We start from the raw sequence: 18,514 nt of genomic DNA on the forward strand, positions 1-18,514 counted from the left end.
AAAACCATTCTTGGACAGTTCTGTTAAGCGTACTAACTCTTGCTTTTTAACTAACCATTAAACCAAGTTTAGTCATTAAACACAGTGATATAATTTCCTGCACACTAATGAGTAGGTAAGAATAAAACATAGCCATCTAAATGTGTGTTCTCATTTCACCAACCTCACTTTAACATTACAACCTTCATTTATTCTGAATTTAAGGAAAATACACACTAAAAAAATATAGGATAATATCGCTAGTGAGAGACACAATAACATATGTAGATCTTGAAATTATATTTAAAAATACTAATTTCTCCCTGCTTATCCTTGAATTATTATCAAGACTAGATCTGCCTCCAGACTGAACAGATGAGGATGCTGATGTAGCCTTTCCTGCATCACTCAGTACAAGCACAAGTGTCCCTTCCCAGCCTCAGCACAAGCCTTCCCAGATTCAGGTACTCTCTCTGCATAGCAGTAGACATTTCAAGACAGTTGCTGTCACTACGGGAGATGCTTCCCATGGTAGAAATGATGCCCATAGAAATTACGTGAAGAATTTGAGCCACGTTTTATACTGTATTCAGTATCATCTGTTCCAGACAAGCTGAAAAGCTCTGCACCTCGCTGGATTAACATGAAGCCAAGTAACAAACAATTACATGTATATTACACAAACTCTCTGCTCTCTAAGCTGTTAAATTCCATCAGGATCCAAAAGATTAGTGAAGTGTTCACAAGGAGACCGAGGCTGACAGGAGGTATAGTGTGAGCCAGTGCTTGTTCTGACACTGTGTCACTGTTGGGCAGCTGCTGGATAGATTTTCATGTAAAATTTCTTTCCAGTCCCTGCACAGTCCCTCTTGTGATGACTTCAGAAAATCTAACATTTTATCTGAATGCAAAAGGAATAAGGTTCTTTTCACAAATGCTTTTTAGTTTTTGGTTTGGTTACTTCCCTTCTGGAACACTGAAGCTGAACATGCTTTCTTGTCCTTTTTTTCTAGAGCAAGAAATTAATTTCACTCTTCAATTCTTTTAAATTATTTTCTTAAAAAGGTAACATCCTACCTAGACAACTGAATAGCTTTGGAGAAAAAACATCCACACCTCTTATTCTTTCTCTCTGCCCAATACTGCATCATAACACCTCTCAAAAGGGATATTGCATCAACACAGTATGACACACGAAGGCTTCGCTGTTGCTCTGTGCTTGTGCAAACACCCATTTCTGCTACAAGAGGCAGTATCATTCACCTAGTCCAACACCTCCCACATTCTTCAGACCTATAAGCACATACACAACCACTGTACGACCTAGTGACAGGAAATACTAAGGTCAGCGGAAACTTTGGGGAATAGTCTTCCCAAGCAAGGTCATTGGAGGTAGAATGATGCAGGCAAGAGAACAGGGAGATGAGCTGAGATTCAGAGTTTCAAATATTATTTTTTTCAAACTTTTTTTTTAAATGGTCCACTTCCATGCTTCTTATTTCCATGCTTTTCTTCCTTCAAGCTCTTTCTCCCTCATTTCACACTAGTCCCTGTCATAGCCCCAAACACTTATGAAATAATGTATTTTAGACAAAACTGGTCCTTTTCATAATTTCTCATTTTCCATCATTTTTTCCCTCCTCACTGAATAAATTCTCTATCATTTTTCTCTTTCACTTGCTTGACAGAGCTTTTCCTATCATTTTTGAGACATTTGCATACGTCACCACCATTATCTTCCTTGAAACTTAATACTTGGTTCATTTACTTACAATCAACTTTTGGTTTTTTCAAATTACAAAACGAGCATAATCCATCGAGCCTTTATCCACCAAATAAATTCAAAAGTACACATCATTTACTGGCGAAGAAGCATAATTGAATCTTTGAAATAACCTGGCTAATATGCTGTCATCCATTATGCAAACTGTTTCCCCTTTCATTTCAAGCTCCATGAAGTAGGTATTAACACCCCCAACAATACCACTGTCTCCCCATCCCTTGCCTTGAATGTCCTGCTACGCTCAGTCTTTTCTGCAACTAAGCTGCAGGGGACTGCCTGATTCTGATTAGAAATCTCTACTGTATGTTTTATATGATTGGAGGAAAAAAAACCTCACAAGAGAATTCAACCTGCAGGTAATCAGGTAAACTGTGATTTAATTCTCATGGCCAATCTTGTAACGGATAATTTAACAGCAGACATGCTTAGTGTTTAAATACACATGGTTATCTTTCCCTTTCTCAGGAAATACCACTAGAACGGCAAGAATGAAGCAATCCTCCATCCCTGGCACTTTTAAAAGATGTATTTCAGGTAGAAGAGACACCTACACAAAAGATTTGATTAGTTTAAGCTACAGACAACTCAAGAATTTTTGAAAATTAAACCCAATATATTTATCCATTTACTCAGGAAAAATAAAACACACTGAAAGGTGGATTTACAACCATACAATGGCAGGGAACTGTCTGCAGCAGAAGTATGGCTTCTCCAAGTAAAATAATGATCATAACATGCATCCTTATTACATTGCTATCCTTTGCTTGCCTCTCCTTGTTCACCTCCTCTTGCACTGCACAGAAAAAGTCTCATGCAATATTGTAAGCAACAGGCTTTTATTCAATCACTTTTGGATACGTTTTTAAAGCTCACTCTCTTTAGGAAGATACAGAAGATCACTATTTGGAAGACGTACAATAAACAATCTAATTTTCCTTAACAGATCTCTCATGACTGCAAATAAAAAGGCAAGTACTATTACCCAAGGAAAGATGCAAGCCAAATGGTGACCATACATCAATTTTTATAGTATAAGTTTTATATGAAATAAATAAATCCAGAAGACAAGTTCTCACTACAGAACACTACCTTCTGAAATCTGCTGAGCAATTTCAATCTTTCCAAAAACCAATCTCCTCAGATTCCAGCAAAGTAGTTTCCTACCTGTTTTACCAGAAAAATGAATTACTCATATACACAAAAAAACAAAACCCATGCTATTTGCCTCTTCTGATGGCCTTGATTTAACAATGCTTGGAGCAATTGTATAAATCCTACTTCGCTTGTCATCTAAACCTCACATTTTCTACAGAGGTTCTTTTTTCTTTTTCCCTTTTTTATGCTTAAGAGCCTTATTTATTACTTTATTATGATATTTATTTAATCTTCAGCTTTCACTTAGAAACACAAACGTTGCTGGAGGGTATGTTTCAATCTACTACGATAACACATAAAGGTACAGTATACGATCATAAATTTCTGGACTCCTGGCTTAACAGTTAAAAATTAGTATTTTCAGCCATATTTTCAGCCAATTTTTTTCAACTGTCTCCATCATGCTTGGTCCACTAAATGTAAATTATTCTATGACTTATAGTATATTTAACTTAAAAAATAAATATGTTGGCAAAATATTTAGGAGGTAAACTAGAACTTAAAATTTATTTATTTATTGTTATGTTTGGACACACACATGCCCATATGCTGCAATGCCTCATCACTGAAAAGGCAGCATAGAATCTTATTATAGATGGTAAAGATGCTGCTAATTAAATGGCAGATATTAAAATCTAAAACCAAAGATGCAAGTCTTTATTCTAGCTAGCTGTTCTTTCCAGGAAAAGTTACTAATGTTCCTGCCTCTTCAGAGCTATATTCAAAAGGATTGTCACATACTGAAGACTAATATTTCCATATTACTTAGACAATTCCATACACCATAGAGAAATAGTTACTCAGAACCATATCAGAAAGGAAATCTTGCCTCAGACCATTACAAGTAAGTTCAAAATAGCAGCTGTTTAGAAGAGTAACAGAATGATGGGCCAGGGGAACAAAAAATCTGACTCCAAAGAAGCAAAATAAGCTACAGATAATTTCAGGTCAATGGCAAGTTGAATATGAGTCAGCAGTGCCGTGGCAGCCAGGAGAGCCAACCGTGTCCTGCGGGCCATCAGGCAAAGCATCACCAGCCCGCTGAGGGAGGTGATTGTCCTGCTCTGCTCTGCACTGGTGTGGCCTCACCTTGAATATTGTGGGCAGTTTTGGGCACCACAATATAAGAAACATATTAAGCTATTAGAGACTGTCCAAAGAAGGGCAATGAAGGTGGTGAAGGGCCAGGGGGGAAAGCCGTATGAGGAGCAGTTGAGGTCACTTGGTCTGTTCAGCCTGAAGAAGAGGAGACTGAGGGGAGACCTCACTGCAGTCTACAACTTCCTTGTGAGGGGAAGAGGAGTTGCAGGCACTGATCTCTTCTCTGTGGTAACCAGTGACAGGACTCAAGGGAATGGCCTGAAGTTGTGTCAGGAGAGGATTAGGTTTAGGATTAGGATAATTTTTCTTCACCTAGAGGGTGGTTGGGCACTGGAACAGGCTCTCCAGGGAAGTGGTCACAGCACCAAGCATGACAGAGTTCAAGAAGCATTTGGACGATGCTCTCAGGCACATGGTGTGGCTCTTGGGGATGGTCCTGTGCAGGGCTAAGGGTTGGACTTGATGATACTTGTTGGTCCCTTCAAACTCAGCATATTCTTCGATTCTGTGATTTTACAACTATGCTTCTTAATTATATGTAATTTTAGCATAAGTAGTACATGCCTCACTCTGCCTCTACTGCATGCATACTTAAGACAGACACGTTTTCAATCTAAGACAGGGTCACATCTAAAAAGAAGAATTAGCTTTTGGGACTCACTGAAGCCAAGTCTCAGACCCCAAAACCCAACTGCCACAAGCTGGCAAGGCAGAACACAACAGCTTGGCACACTGTCACTCTTGCCCTTTGCTCCCTTTCTCAAAGTCACCATTAAGAAACATTTCAGGCGAGTAAGCAGTAAACTTAAATGCCTTTGTTGTCCTATTATTGAAAATGCATGTGTATCATAGTTTTTCTAAGGAAAAAGAAACGCGGATGTTGCAAGAATAAGAGATGGGATGCTGCCTGAAAGAAAGTTATATTCTGGATTCTTCTGTTTGTGTTATTAAGATTTGCCATTAAAGCAAGAAGTACTAAAGGTAGACTGTGCACAAACAAGTGGTTCTCTAGGGTGAAAGTAAGTTTCTCCATAATCAGGAAGTCAGGATATTGGGAAGGAATATTTAATTTGATAGAGAGGTGATACCAAGTTGTCTGATATTTTATCAACATTCAGCTGAATAGGGCAGAAGATGCATTTTTTTACAGCTTCTGATACAACATCTTTTTATCTGCTACATCTAACAACATTCTCTACACATTTCAACACATTTGCTCATAACTTTTTCCTCCTTTCTTACATTAATCATCTTCAAAAGACATCCAACCCAACTGATTTTGCACAGTAGCTATAACACATTTCTTGCTGACACAACATTTAGAGTCCACATTTACCAGGAACATTTAGGAGTAGGTCATCTCCACAGTCATGAAATCCAGTCACCTACACTTTCTTGTCCAAATACAGAAACATCCTCAGAGAACTCCCACCTTTCACGTTTTGAGGATACAAATTTTTGCATCATCTCAAAAGAACACCAATGAAATGATACATCCCGGGCCAAGTAGATGATGGCCCAAGTAAATTTAGATGATGTCATATTTGTTACCTGTTAAATGTCTGCTTCTATCAAATCCAGTCTGGTCTTAAGGACTACAGAAGCCTGCCATTGGGGTTTTTATTATTATTTTTTTGAAGGATAATATTAATCTGGCAAAAGAGTTTTTGACAATGAGAGGCTTTTATCTCAAAACCACAGGCCTAACAAGCTCATCTGCATTACTTTCAAAATCCAAATAATGACATTTTAAAATTATAATCCACTTAGTTTTCTCTTTTTAAATCTTCTGGAATTGGTTAGCTGCTGCCTAAAGTGATTCCAGAGCCTGTCTTTTGGTATACAAATACCACCATATCTTCAACTGCAAAGCTCTGATATCCAAGTTCAAAAGCAGTTTGAATAGACATTTTTAAGAATTAGGTTAAAATATAAGAAGTCTTATTTTCCAAACCTGATATTAATGTTGGGAAGTAATGTTTTCACTAAGCTAATCTGTCTGCAGTACTCAACGGTGGAGAAAAATAATCATATTCAATTGTACAAGCAGTAGTTAACTTAGCATATTTATATGTAATGAGAAAGAAAATCATATTTCCTGTGTAAATGTTATGAATCTATTTAATCCTCCTCCCCCTTGAAGCTTATTATGAAATATGACTTTCACATTTGGATTTGATTTTTTAAATCTAGAACAGAAAAAGCTAGCCAGACTTTTGCTGCAAAATATTTATTGAGTGTAACTGCTATTACATAAACACAACATTATGCAAAGCTACTACCTGCACATGGTAATGCTACAGAGAGATCCAAGCCTAAAGGCTTTGGTTTTACACTTCTAAAAAGTGTGTTCAAGAGGCTTAACTAAATTTTGGGCACACTCAGTCTGAAGTTACTTTTAGTTCAGTAACAAAAATCTCACATTCATTATAAAACCAGGCCTACTCGTCTTTGGAATATGAAAGAGGCACTTGAACATCATAACTCGAACAAAATAATGTTACATGTTCCATGAAAGACACATTCACTGCATTACATCACCTGCAGCTCCTGTATTCAAGTAAGTAGAGTTGGTTCTCTCCTATGTTCTGCGGCCTGAACACCAGCCCCATCATCTGCCAGGCAGCAGCATCTGGCACAGAGAAACCACAGCCAGAAGAAAGCAAAAGCACACAGGGAAAGAAGCAGCTGCAGAATCTCTCATCCCCAGCAGAGTCCTGTATTCAAAAAGGTCCACTCAGGGCTAAATATACATTTTCTCCTTCTCCTAATCAACTTACTGCCTTCTGAACCAAAATCTTCACTTTAAAGCTTAAAAAAACCCAAGTATCTTAAGTAGTTTGTTGTATCCATTTTTAGAGTCCTGCATTTCTGTTGCCATTACTGTTCCACAAACTGAACTGATGTCAGAAGTCAATATGATTTTCACAAGGTCATCCTGATGATACTACAATCTTAACTTAAAGGTGTTGAAATTACAAAACAGTTCTCAACACTGTAAATGATAACCACCAGATTGGCAGTACTAAGCTCTCCGCTGCTGTTTGCTAACTCAGTGTCAAGGTGTCACTGGCTGCCCCTGCTGCCAACTTGTCCTCTTTCCACACAGTAATGACTACCACCCAGCTGACAAGACATTCACAATTTGCAGCAGGAACCTTTTACTAATATGCAGTGACCCCATTTTTACAGACAACTCAAAAAGGGAGCAAAGAAATAAATAGCACAAGAAACTGGCTGTAGCTTTCTTAATCCTGTTACAAGTATCACTCAGAGTTTAGCATGAATTAACATTAATCAGCTCTTTGATAGCACTAACCTTATTCCTTATTCCAGAGGCTGTAGCAACAAGCAAACAACTTGTCTGGACTTTAGCAAAATGACAAAATTGTTCAAATCTGCCATCAAATAAGAGTTTAGACTGACCTCACAAGCAGACATGAACAGCTCAATTCATCATATTAATATCATCAATTCATTATATCAATTGCCTTTATTTTAATGAAAAATATCTCAAAATAGTTTTATAACACTGGCTGATGAAATGTTTAACTAGCTCTTGGTATTACACAAGTGCTAGTTTCTAGGCACTGCCTTGGTTTCTTTGAGATTCTATATTTCAATTTTAAATAGCCTTCCTCCCCTCCTTTGAGTTATTACAGACTCAAATCAGTCAACTTGAGGTTCTTAAAGTCTATTTATCTAGGGATCAATGATAGCTAAAGCAACAATATTCCAAATTGCTTCCATACTGCTGATTTCCTTATTACACAGGCACAGCTAATCAGTCCTAAGCTAATGACAGAGTTTAACCAAACCCCGTGTTCATACACTTACCATCTATAAGAGAAATATAGTCTCTCAAGATCAAGAAGAAAATTTTACTATGAATCTGCTGAATCATTGCAGCTCCCCTAAAATATGTTCCCTAGAGTGAACAGGACTTTAGACTCCTCTGTTTTATTAGTCTCATTAATTTTATTAGTTAATAATGAACAATAGTCATATCTGAAGTGATGACAAGTGTTAAACTAAAAGAAAAAAAAAAATCAGTATATAAGAAGCTTTTTGGAACAGTGGGATGGAAAAAAGATCTGTGCAAGAGTTTTTCCCCTGTTATTTGCTTCGAAGAAACCAGACAGACAAGTTTCCACACTGACCATGCATTATAAACTGCCACTTGCTTTCTGGCAACATTACCCTCTCTTCTACTAATAAAACCAAAATCAATTATGCATCTGTGAAAATAAATCTTCCCAACTGCTATGGCTCAAGCACCTTGCTTTGTACTGTGTCTTTATAGATCATTTATTCCTCTACTTGAGTAGTTCATCATTAAATACTCTTAGCAGGAAAGACTACTTTAAACATAATGATGGTGGTAAAAAACCCACACTGAGGGAACTTTTCCCCTCTTGTCTAGTGCTGCTTAAGATGACTCAACCAGCCCCAAAAATTCAGAACTTCATTTACTGTCCCTTTTCATAACGTCCAATAATCTGGCAGCTCTCACATGAGAAGTAGCATTACACATGTTCAGAATCAAGGAATGGGAAAAATGAGACCTCATAACTGCTTCCGGCCAACTTACTGCATAAAATTAATCAATCATAATCCTTTTCTAATAAAATTAACACCTTAAGGCTTCTGTTCATAATGCCATGATCAGACAGCTTCCCAGTAATGTGTTATTTGCAAGACATTCCAGAACAAAATCTAAAATCAAGTATCTTGATTTTAGATAACTAAATTTAGTTTAGATTTTGAAAACTACAAGACCAAGATTGTAAAAATCTATTTTGAGTGCCTGCAGTCAGAGAAAGTAGACTAAGGAACCAATCTAATTAAATGGTGGGTGTTGTTTTTTTTCCTTACCAGAACAACTCAACCATGGATATAGGAATGACAATAAATAAGACACAAGCTAACAAGCTGACACACACCAGCTACATACAATAGGTCTATGATGGTAACTTATGGAGCTGTAATAACTAGTTATCAATTAAATTAATCACCAAGAATTGTATGAAATATTAATTATGTAAAGAGGAAATGTCTGTCTTGCTTTGCTTCACTCATCTTTTTTTATTTCATGCTTTAACAACTTTGTTTAGTTCTGATTATTCAAATCCATAAAATAATATTTTTCTTCAAATCTTCTCTATGGTGCCTGAGAGCAGGGCATTAACATGCACTACAAACAGTCTGCATGTCCAAAATATCCCTGAGAGCCAGAGACGACATGTTAATATCATTCTGCATATAAGGAAGAAACATTGAGCTCTAGATTTGCACTCTACGCTAATTTTAATTTGTAAAGGTAGCCTTGTTTTTTTAATGGTCCTTTGTAATGTAAACACACACATAAAACGTGTATCAAAACACAATGAATATAAACATTTAATTAGTTTGTAAACAGCAGTATTTTTGTACTTTAAAGGTACAAATAGAATGAACCCTATATCATATGCTTTTGAATAAAAGATAAAAAAAAAATAAGAGTTCTAAAGATGTCATTAGTAACAACCAGGGATTCAATCAAGCAAATGCTCTGGGCAGTTCGTCAGAGGTTTCAGAAGTCTGCTGCTGATATCAATTTAAGGAGCTCTCCACTGTGGGATCTAATGTGCCAGAAAATAATTACCATAAATCAATTCCCTACCTATAATTCAATAAACTACTGCTATCAAACGATAAGCCTTCCCCACTTTCCTGAGGCTCACAGGACTCTCATTTGGGATTTCCTGGCCACAAATACTCACCTGTGTCCTATGCAGCACACGAGTAAATCAAATACAACTGGGACATGTATCAGACCTACTGTACATAAGACACATAGTAAGTGCAGTCTGTTTTACTGAGCATGTTTTTTTTGCCCAAGACCCATAGGCATCAAATAATCTCAGGCAAACAGCTGATTTCTTATGATGAAAGTTCTAGATGACAAAATGAAAGATGTCCCAGACACACTCAGATATAGGGTGGCTAAAGCTCTGCATCTGTCAGTTCACATATGAGAAACAGTTTGAAAACACTCTTTTGCAACACAATAGGAGTTAAAAAGTTTTCCTGCTCAGCTCCTCTGCCACTGATAACACAGCATCGAGGTAATATAATCTGGTTTAAGTCAGAGTTGACAATTCAAGAAAAGAAAACGGACTTGAAAATCTTCTATGTTATGTCAATGACAGACAATTATTTCAGATTAATTGCATGCCGGTTTGGAGTTGCTTTAATTTGTGGAGTTTTTTGTTTGTTTTTTTCGGGGGACGGTGGGGGAGGAAGCGGTTCGGTTTTTTTCAGTTTTAAGCATACAGTAACACTTGCGGAAATATGTAATTATATAACAAACAAAGCACATAAAGTAATTTCCCAACAATTTAAAGACATTATGACCTACCATTCCCAGAAGTCTCTTTGGCTATTTTTAAAAATATATTGTAGGGAACAAAAATAGTTGACTAACCTGCAAACTTTGCCAGTTTGAGATGTCTGACTGAGTAAGAGATTGAAAAAGAACCACTTTTAAAAACTCCATTTTCTGAGTGATAAGTCTATATAACTGACACATTTCAGGAAAAAATAAGGACTTGAGCTTCATTGTCAGAAGGTCGTGAATCAAAAAAAAAAAATTTGAAAATTTCTATCCTTTTCCTTATCACCTTCATCTCTATCAAGTCAGATCTATAGACAAGTCTGAAGCAGGAAGAATAATACATTTCTTATAAATCACTTAGTCCTTTTTGACCCCAAAGGAAAAGAAGGATGCTGAATGCACTTTTATTTTTACACACTCATCACATAAAACTGAGCTGCTGAATCACTATAATTACAGTATAATCATATTATTAACTGAGTTCTATACTACTACAGAATATATTATGATACTAGTTATTATTACAGTATTGTCTCAATTAATTTGGAACTAAAGGCATTCTTGTAATCTGGGAGAGTGTCCAAGTAGTAGTCGGTATTCACCAAACTCCCCTGTGATGGGGATTTTTTGTTCTCAACTTTTGCCTTTTTCGACCAGACAAATTAACCCTCTTCGTACCAGTGTGGCAGATTAGTGCTTCAATAAAAACAGCAAATAATAACAGGAGTAAAATTGCCTGTATCCCATTATCTAGCATAGAACCAGGGATTTTGAAGAGTCAGTAAAGAGCACTTACTACACCGATTCCTTCAAAAGCAAATACTGCAGTCCCAAAAAATAGTGGGTATTTCTTCCAGCCGACCACTGGAGGCAGTTTTAGAGGATCTACGATATCCTGCAGAAAACAAAGCAAAACAGTGTAAAGTACTTTAGCTGTCCCTAAAATTTTGATTGATGCATTATGTTATAGTAAAGAAAATTCAGTAAATGTTGACACTGTTATTTACAATCCCGGTTTTCCTCCCAAACTTAGTCCTTTATACACATTTATAGCCACCTTCCCACACAGACACTTGCAGATATATTTATTCTAGGTTTCTATTACTGTCATGAGAAATTTTCACATTTAAAGTATCACACTGGTGTATATGAGGGAGCATGAATTAAATGAGAAAGCGAACATCTCAAGCTTAATCTTCTGCAAATTTCTCAGTGTATTGAATTTTCTGATCTGCTTTCATACTGCACAGATATTCTTCATAACCATGAGGGACACTAAAAGAAAATATCTTTATTACAACCTGAGTTCCTACAGAATAATTAATTACTATCTTCCCCGATTTTTTCTATATAACTTCTTCTGCCTCCTCAACCAGTCAATATCTCTTATTGCCTTCCTCCCCATTTTCCCTTTCCCACTCACCAAAATACATTTTTTATTATCTTAAGTGCAGCAACATTATCCTTTCTTTCAAAAGCATCATAAAAGTCTGTATTTAGACCATAACACAGATTTTAAGGCACCTCCTTAAATTAAGATGATTCAATTAAATACAAGATAATGCTGCCTTTCAGAAACTGTCAGTCAGTATATATCTATCAGAGACCAACTGCCACATGCAACAAACACAACTTGCCACACTGAAAAAAACAGATAATAAATTTTTTATACTCACTCTAACAATATATTGGTAAATGATCACCAGGCTGACAGCCATAGACAGATTGGCAAGCAATGAAAGTAAGGACAGGCTCTTAAGGTCACGAATAAAGACCAGGAGGACCAGGAATGGCAGGAAACACAGCATGTATATTCTTAAATCTATATTCCTCTTCTCAGACGAACTGCCAGTGGCACTAACATTCATGGGAGCAATCTTAGTTTCCAAGAATCCTTCATGGACCTTTATTAAAAAAAAAAAAAAAAAAGAAAACCACACATTAAAAAACCACCAAAACCCCCACAAAAAACCCCAAACCAACCAAATTAAAAAAAAAAAATCGTATTAAACAGTGGTAGTAGTGAGAATGTAGTCACACTGCTGCTTTCCTATCGGGAAATTTGTCTCTCTGTTTCACAGGGTGAACGACAGGAATTTTGAGATTCCTGGACTTGTACTCTAGGTGCAGAGGGGAAGACAAGGAACTTCTAGCAAGCATTTCATCCTTAAGGCAAATGATGAAATCAGGACTTCAAAGCATCATTATCCAACCACAGACTAAAGAGGAAATCCACATGCACAGTTTTGACCGGATTCCTTTCAGAAAGGGAGAGTTTGGTAAACTGAAAGCAAGAAGACAAACCTGGGCCTTAATCTTAAGAGTTTGAATCTTCCTAAGGAGAGTAAGGGGGTTAGATGACAAACTGCTCGTGCACCCAAGTTCAGTGCCTTATAATCTTATGCCTTCCCCACACACATGATAGGAGCATACATACAAAATGTTAGAATATGAACGTGCCCGCCTTTCATTTATTTCAAACTAATTTTTTTCACTCTTTTTTATTTATGAACATTCAGCTTTAAAAACCATAAGCCTCGGGAAAGCTGAGAGTCCTGTACTCATCATATTGATATAAATTAACAGTAGCACACAATGTGAAAGTGTAGTAGGTCTTCTTGTACTTGGTTCACAGGCATGGTCCCAAGACTGATTAATTTAGGGGCATTCTTTCAGTATGGTTTGTTCTTTAAAATATCAGCTATTGTCTGTGACAGTGAAATAATAAGATCATAGATCCTGCTTCAAAAACCCAAACACATCAAGCTGGTAAATGAAAGGGGCAAGTATTACCATCAAAATGTTAAGTTTTTATTTAGCCACAGCATGCCTAAGCAAACATCACAACTACCAATACTCAATTACATCTTTTTATAGGTCAGAGTAATTCAGGGCTATTAATTTTTTATTTTGAGGAAGAGGGTGAAATGGAGAAATGAGGACTGGCTGGTGATATGGCAGGTAATCAAGGTATTGTGGGCGCTATGAGGCTATCATGAGGCATAAGGAGTTAGTTGCTAATGGAAAACTGAGTGTATGTAAACCAAGTCATTCATTCAAACTGGCAAGTTCACCAAAACTCAGACTTTACAAGTCTAGCAGAAAAAAAAATTTGCACAATTCACCTTAATTCCATTATTTCAAACAATCCAAAAACTCAGGAAGACAGAATGAACTTAAGATAATTTTCTCTGTAACAAAAAGCATCATACACTTTTTTCCCCATTATGAAATAGGGAAAGATAAAAGATACAACTCTGCAACCACATGTTTTCCAGACATCTCACTTTAAATGAAAACAGACACTGGACATTATGGAAACAATGATGGTTTCCACCATGCAAGGATCTTAAGTGGCCCTTGCATGATATTTAACATGTGTTAGTTTTCATTAAGATAACATTTTTAGAAAGCTACAAAGAAGTGCTAATTACATTTAGAATTGAATTCACGCAGCAACAATAACTCTACTTTGCCAAGCAATAAGTCAAACACTTAACCAAATTACTTCCCTAATGCCACATAAGTAAAGTTCTCTGTAGAAGCTTACAGCTTTCCCACCATACTTAAAACAGAAACACAGAACAAGCACTTCAAGCCTTTTACTTTAACAAGTCTCGTGTGTTTACTTGCTTGCATGCATTTGCAGATAGCCAGAGCTGCTCTGCACACACCAACATGTGAAAGAGTTTTCTAAGAATCACAGTGTGATTTGAGCACGTAAGCCCAATTGAAAACCTCCTCTACAATAAATATTTAACCCAGCATGCCTTCAACTTATACAAATACCTGTAGCATGATAAGCTATCAGAAAAAAAAAAATTCCTTAAAAAAAAAAACAAATCAAACAAAAAAATACCAGGCAAGATACAGTTCAGGCTCTAAAATACATCTTTAAAATACCACAGTATAAACCAGCTTCTACTCAAATAATTCCAATCACTCAAACACTTCAATTTTTTCTTAAGACAGAGGCACCCCCTTAGTGTACACAAACCCTAATAAAAAGTGCCTGAAGTATGAAATTTTTCCTTTTTTTCTATTAGCATCACAAATTCCAATTAGATGTTCAACTGGAGTTTACTGGCTAATACAAAATATGGAAAATGGAATGTACAATATTAAATTCTATTCAAGTTTCTACTTGAGTTTCTGCTCTACTGTGATCAGCTACCCTGATGAAGGGGGTAATCACATCTCCATATTGTGTTAGGTAAGTGTGGTCATACACGTGATAGTTTTAGCCTAGGCCTTCCCGGTAACCAGCTCGTAACCAAGGAAGTGGCCATGTTCCCAGTATTCTATACGATTTTTATGTAAACCAGGATATAAATAAGATGGAGATTAGAGAGTTCTCTCTCTTCTCTTCCGCTGAGGTTCAGGAGCAGCGGGTCCTTGCGTTGGTCTCGCTTGTCTAGAGGCTGAGACCTCCAGGGACCGCTGGTCTGCCACGCAGGGGTTTGGAGAGTGCTGGCCGTGCCTGCTGATCTTGCTTTTCTAAGGGACGTGGTGAGATTTCATTTTGCTAATTCTTTATTTTGCTAGTTCTTGAGTTTGATTGTGCATATCTATTCTGGTTTTGTCCCATTTTGCCCCTTTTTCCCCTTTCCCTTTCCCTTTGGGGGTGTTTGGATTCCCTTCAATGTGTACATAATATTTTAATTGTATATAACTGTAATATATACCAGCAATTCTTGTTTTCATACAAGCCAGAATGCTGTTTGTTTGCTTTGCTGTCAAGCCACACTTCTGGCTCAAGATCATGAACACTACCTTCTGAGTCTGACCACACAACCAGTGCTTCTCCCCCCCCAGCCAGTTGTCTGTCTGCCCACTCATCCATCCAGACCATAACAACCTTATTTAGATACAAATTTATTGTCAGAGACAGCATGAAAAATCTGGCTATAAAGGTTTATAAAATAGCATCTAGTGATTTCTCATTGTGTGCAAATTCAGACTTTTTTTCTTACAGAAGGCAATCAAGCTGGTCAGTCCCTTGGTAAATCCATGCTGACAGGTTCCAGTCACTTTATTCTCCCTCACGTGCACAGAAACGTATGCCAAGAAGACTCAGTTCCTGATTTTCAAAAGGATTGAAGAGGTTGATTGGCTTGTAATTCTCCGAATTATTCTTTTGGCTTTTAATGAAGATAAACTCAACCTTTGCCTCTCCATGGTTCTCAGGAACCTCCCCAGTCTGTAAGGTCCTTCAAAGACTTCAGGTTTCTCCCAGCACTCTCAGATATGTCCCAGTTTCCCTCTTTTCTTTTTGTCTTCAGAGGACAGCAGCGACACTGCTTTAACCAGATTTTGACAGTATAAAGCAGGGTAATTTCTTATTCTCTTCCCATCTTTGTTCTGTGTGGTTACAGCTGTCAATGTATAAATGTATTTTGTAACTCAAATGGAACAAACCTTATTTATTTGTGATAGCCTTCACCCTAATGAGATCGGAGCAATCCCTGAGGATTACTCTGCTGTAAGCCTTTAGAAATATATTTAAAAACAAAGAAAAGCAGAGCCCTACCTAAAACAGCCCTGTTTACCAATGTCTATCCTTATGGATTGGGATAGAGAAAAGAACACATGAAATGCTTAGCTAAGTTCCACTTACTCCCTAGTAACTGCTGGAAGTGCACACACTTATCCCACACCGAGTATCTTAGCGATCATCTTGCCATTGGATGAAGAGGTTACTGTGAACTGAAACACTGCTAAAAACAGCAGTATTGGCTTGGGTAAGCAGGAGGTTCCTGAAATTTACTCTGCACTTGCATATATCAAAATGTGAAGCTCAGGATTTCAAAATCAATATTTCAATTTGCTTGCCAAAAAAAAAGAAACTTTTTAAAGTTTCAACTGTTGACTGTCAAACTGTTTTAATTATGTCCATTATACACAGGTGAATTTTATGAATACACACACACACATGTATATACTGTGTAACTCATATTATGGGCACAGTTATACTAATACAAATGCACAGGAGGACAGTTTATTCCCTTTTGTGGACGTACATACCTTTAAACTAACTTTGTATCAATAGAGCAGCTTTAACAGCATCAGTCAGAGCAGTACCACTTACAGGTTTAGACAAGGCCACAGGAAATACCCCTCAAAGGTGGATTTTGAGACATGATAGATCTTGCACTCAGCCTCAGAAGAGGCACACCAGATAAGACCTAGCAAGGTTTAATCTTGTGGGAGAGCTAAAAAAAAAACTGGCAAGAGTTACTGAGAGGTAGAACAAACTTGAGCAGGAAAGTAAATGTAAAACTTATAGAAAGTAAAGATCACTATCTCCCTCTCAGAGTGGAGCAATAGGCTGTGGGAGAGTTGACAGTAGAGAGCTGCAAAAGAACTCTCTCATGAAGATGAGATTTGTTCAGGTGTGGGCTAACATCACCATCACTTTGAAAGTGTTTTCCTAGATTTTGCTTTTAAAAATTAGTAAGATAACACTTAAAAGTGTTCCAAAAGCAACAAAATACACAGCAGGAGGAATTTTTTGGTTTTAAACTTTCTCATATGCTGTTTAGCTCAGTGCAAGTTTACTGCTGATTGTGTTAGGATGGACTATGACTCACTTTCTATCTAACCTCATCTCCTAAATATTAGAATTAATATAACCTCAGATTCCTGTTCTGGACAACAATCACTTTCAATCTCCCACTGCTCTTTGCTAGTACATCACTGCATATGGCAGTCATGCTGAGCCATGAACAGCAGACACTGCCTCTGTCTCTGCCCTAAACAAAGCAACACGATCTGAAGTGTCAAACATTTCTCCAAACTACATGAGGAAATACCATTATGGTTTTAGAAAGGAAGTACACAGCCACTGAAGTCACTTGAATAACTGAAGTAACTCAGGCATTAAATTACATGCTGGTGTGATGTCCAAAACAGTTCTCTTCACCCGATATCTCATTTACATAGCCCAATCACAGCATGCAGCAAGTCCAGCTGTACCCAGGAAGATCAAACACTTGTGCAAATCTGGTTATCAGGTTCCTTTTCTGCTCAGAAAACAACTAATGCATAGCTAGTGTTTGCAAAAAAATCAGTTCAATCCATGAACACACTTCTTACCAGAACTATTTCAGAAGCAAGAAATAATTCCATTACCTTAGTCTCTTCAACCAAGACCACTGTTTCCTGACCTGTATCCCAAAACCTGCTCTTTCTGTCATACAAATTATAATGCAGAAGTATTGGTCAAGGAGTGCCATTTGTAACATTTTTACCGTGTTCTCCCTTTATCTCAGTTCTCGCCTTCTTGTCCCCCCAACCCCTTCTGTCGGTTCACTTTTCCCATCCTCCCACTACCCCAAATCGTTACAGATTGAAGGCTGTAGGAATTTGTGTCCTTTGGTGCCCTCTACGGGACAGATTTCTGCAATCGAAAGTTGCCAGGAAGAAACCCGACTTCTCTAAATTAAGTACATTTGGAAGTGGAACTTCTGAATTGCTAATGACTTTAATCCATTCATAGTGTCCATGTTATGGATCTCTGCAGCTACTGCTTCGGCTGCACATGTTGTTCTGTAAGAGCTTTCAACTCTTCCTCAGTAAAACAGCAACAAGTTTCCTGAAAAAGGTTTCAGGGGGTTTTTTCCAAATCTACAAAACCCAAGGTTAGCAAGTGTTCAGTCTCATCTTCTGCTTAAGGTCACAACACATATGCGACAACTGTTTAATAAGACACATATTTTGATAGGAAAGGCTTAATTTGAACTTACACTGCAAAAAATGCAATAAAAATCTCACTTCAGAAGGCCAGGAAAAGGACATCAGAGAGGATTTTTAGGTATTGAGATAGATTCTGACAGTAGAACTGTAGTTTAAAAGGCTGGATTTTTTTTTTCTCCAAAGACACAAATTACAGAGTATTCAAGCTTCCAAACAGACAAATTCACCTCATCTCAACAGAATCTTCATCCATAGAACTTGGAACACTTTTTAAACACAATATAAATACCTATGTCCAAGGGAATGAACAAAAGCCATACTATCTTCTATGTACTAACTGTTTATTCCAGGTAGTTGTACAGAGTGATAAGATTCACCCTCAGCCTCCTTTTCTCCAGACTAAACACCTCCATCTCCCTCAGTTG

The 18,514-nt window shown here is 37.3% G+C and overlaps 1 protein-coding gene across 1 annotated transcript in view; it reads right to left on the reverse strand.

Annotated features, from left to right (window-relative positions):
• Window positions 1-18,514, reverse strand: part of SLC36A4 (solute carrier family 36 member 4) — a 94,776-nt gene that overhangs the window by 61,721 nt on the left and 14,541 nt on the right. Inside the window, exons 7-8 of the mRNA XM_027895418.1 lie at window positions 12,071-12,298; window positions 11,191-11,289 (exon numbers count right to left, since the gene is read on the reverse strand). Coding sequence (XP_027751219.1) covers window positions 11,191-11,289; window positions 12,071-12,298 — 327 coding nt within the window. The remainder of the gene's footprint in view (window positions 1-11,190; window positions 11,290-12,070; window positions 12,299-18,514) is intronic.

Source organism: Empidonax traillii, unplaced genomic scaffold (genome assembly GCF_003031625.1).
Source record: "Empidonax traillii isolate 1590-97213 ecotype Southwest subspecies unplaced genomic scaffold, ASM303162v1 scaffold460:size473327, whole genome shotgun sequence".
In the NCBI taxonomy this organism is placed as follows: Eukaryota; Metazoa; Chordata; class Aves; order Passeriformes; family Tyrannidae; genus Empidonax; species Empidonax traillii.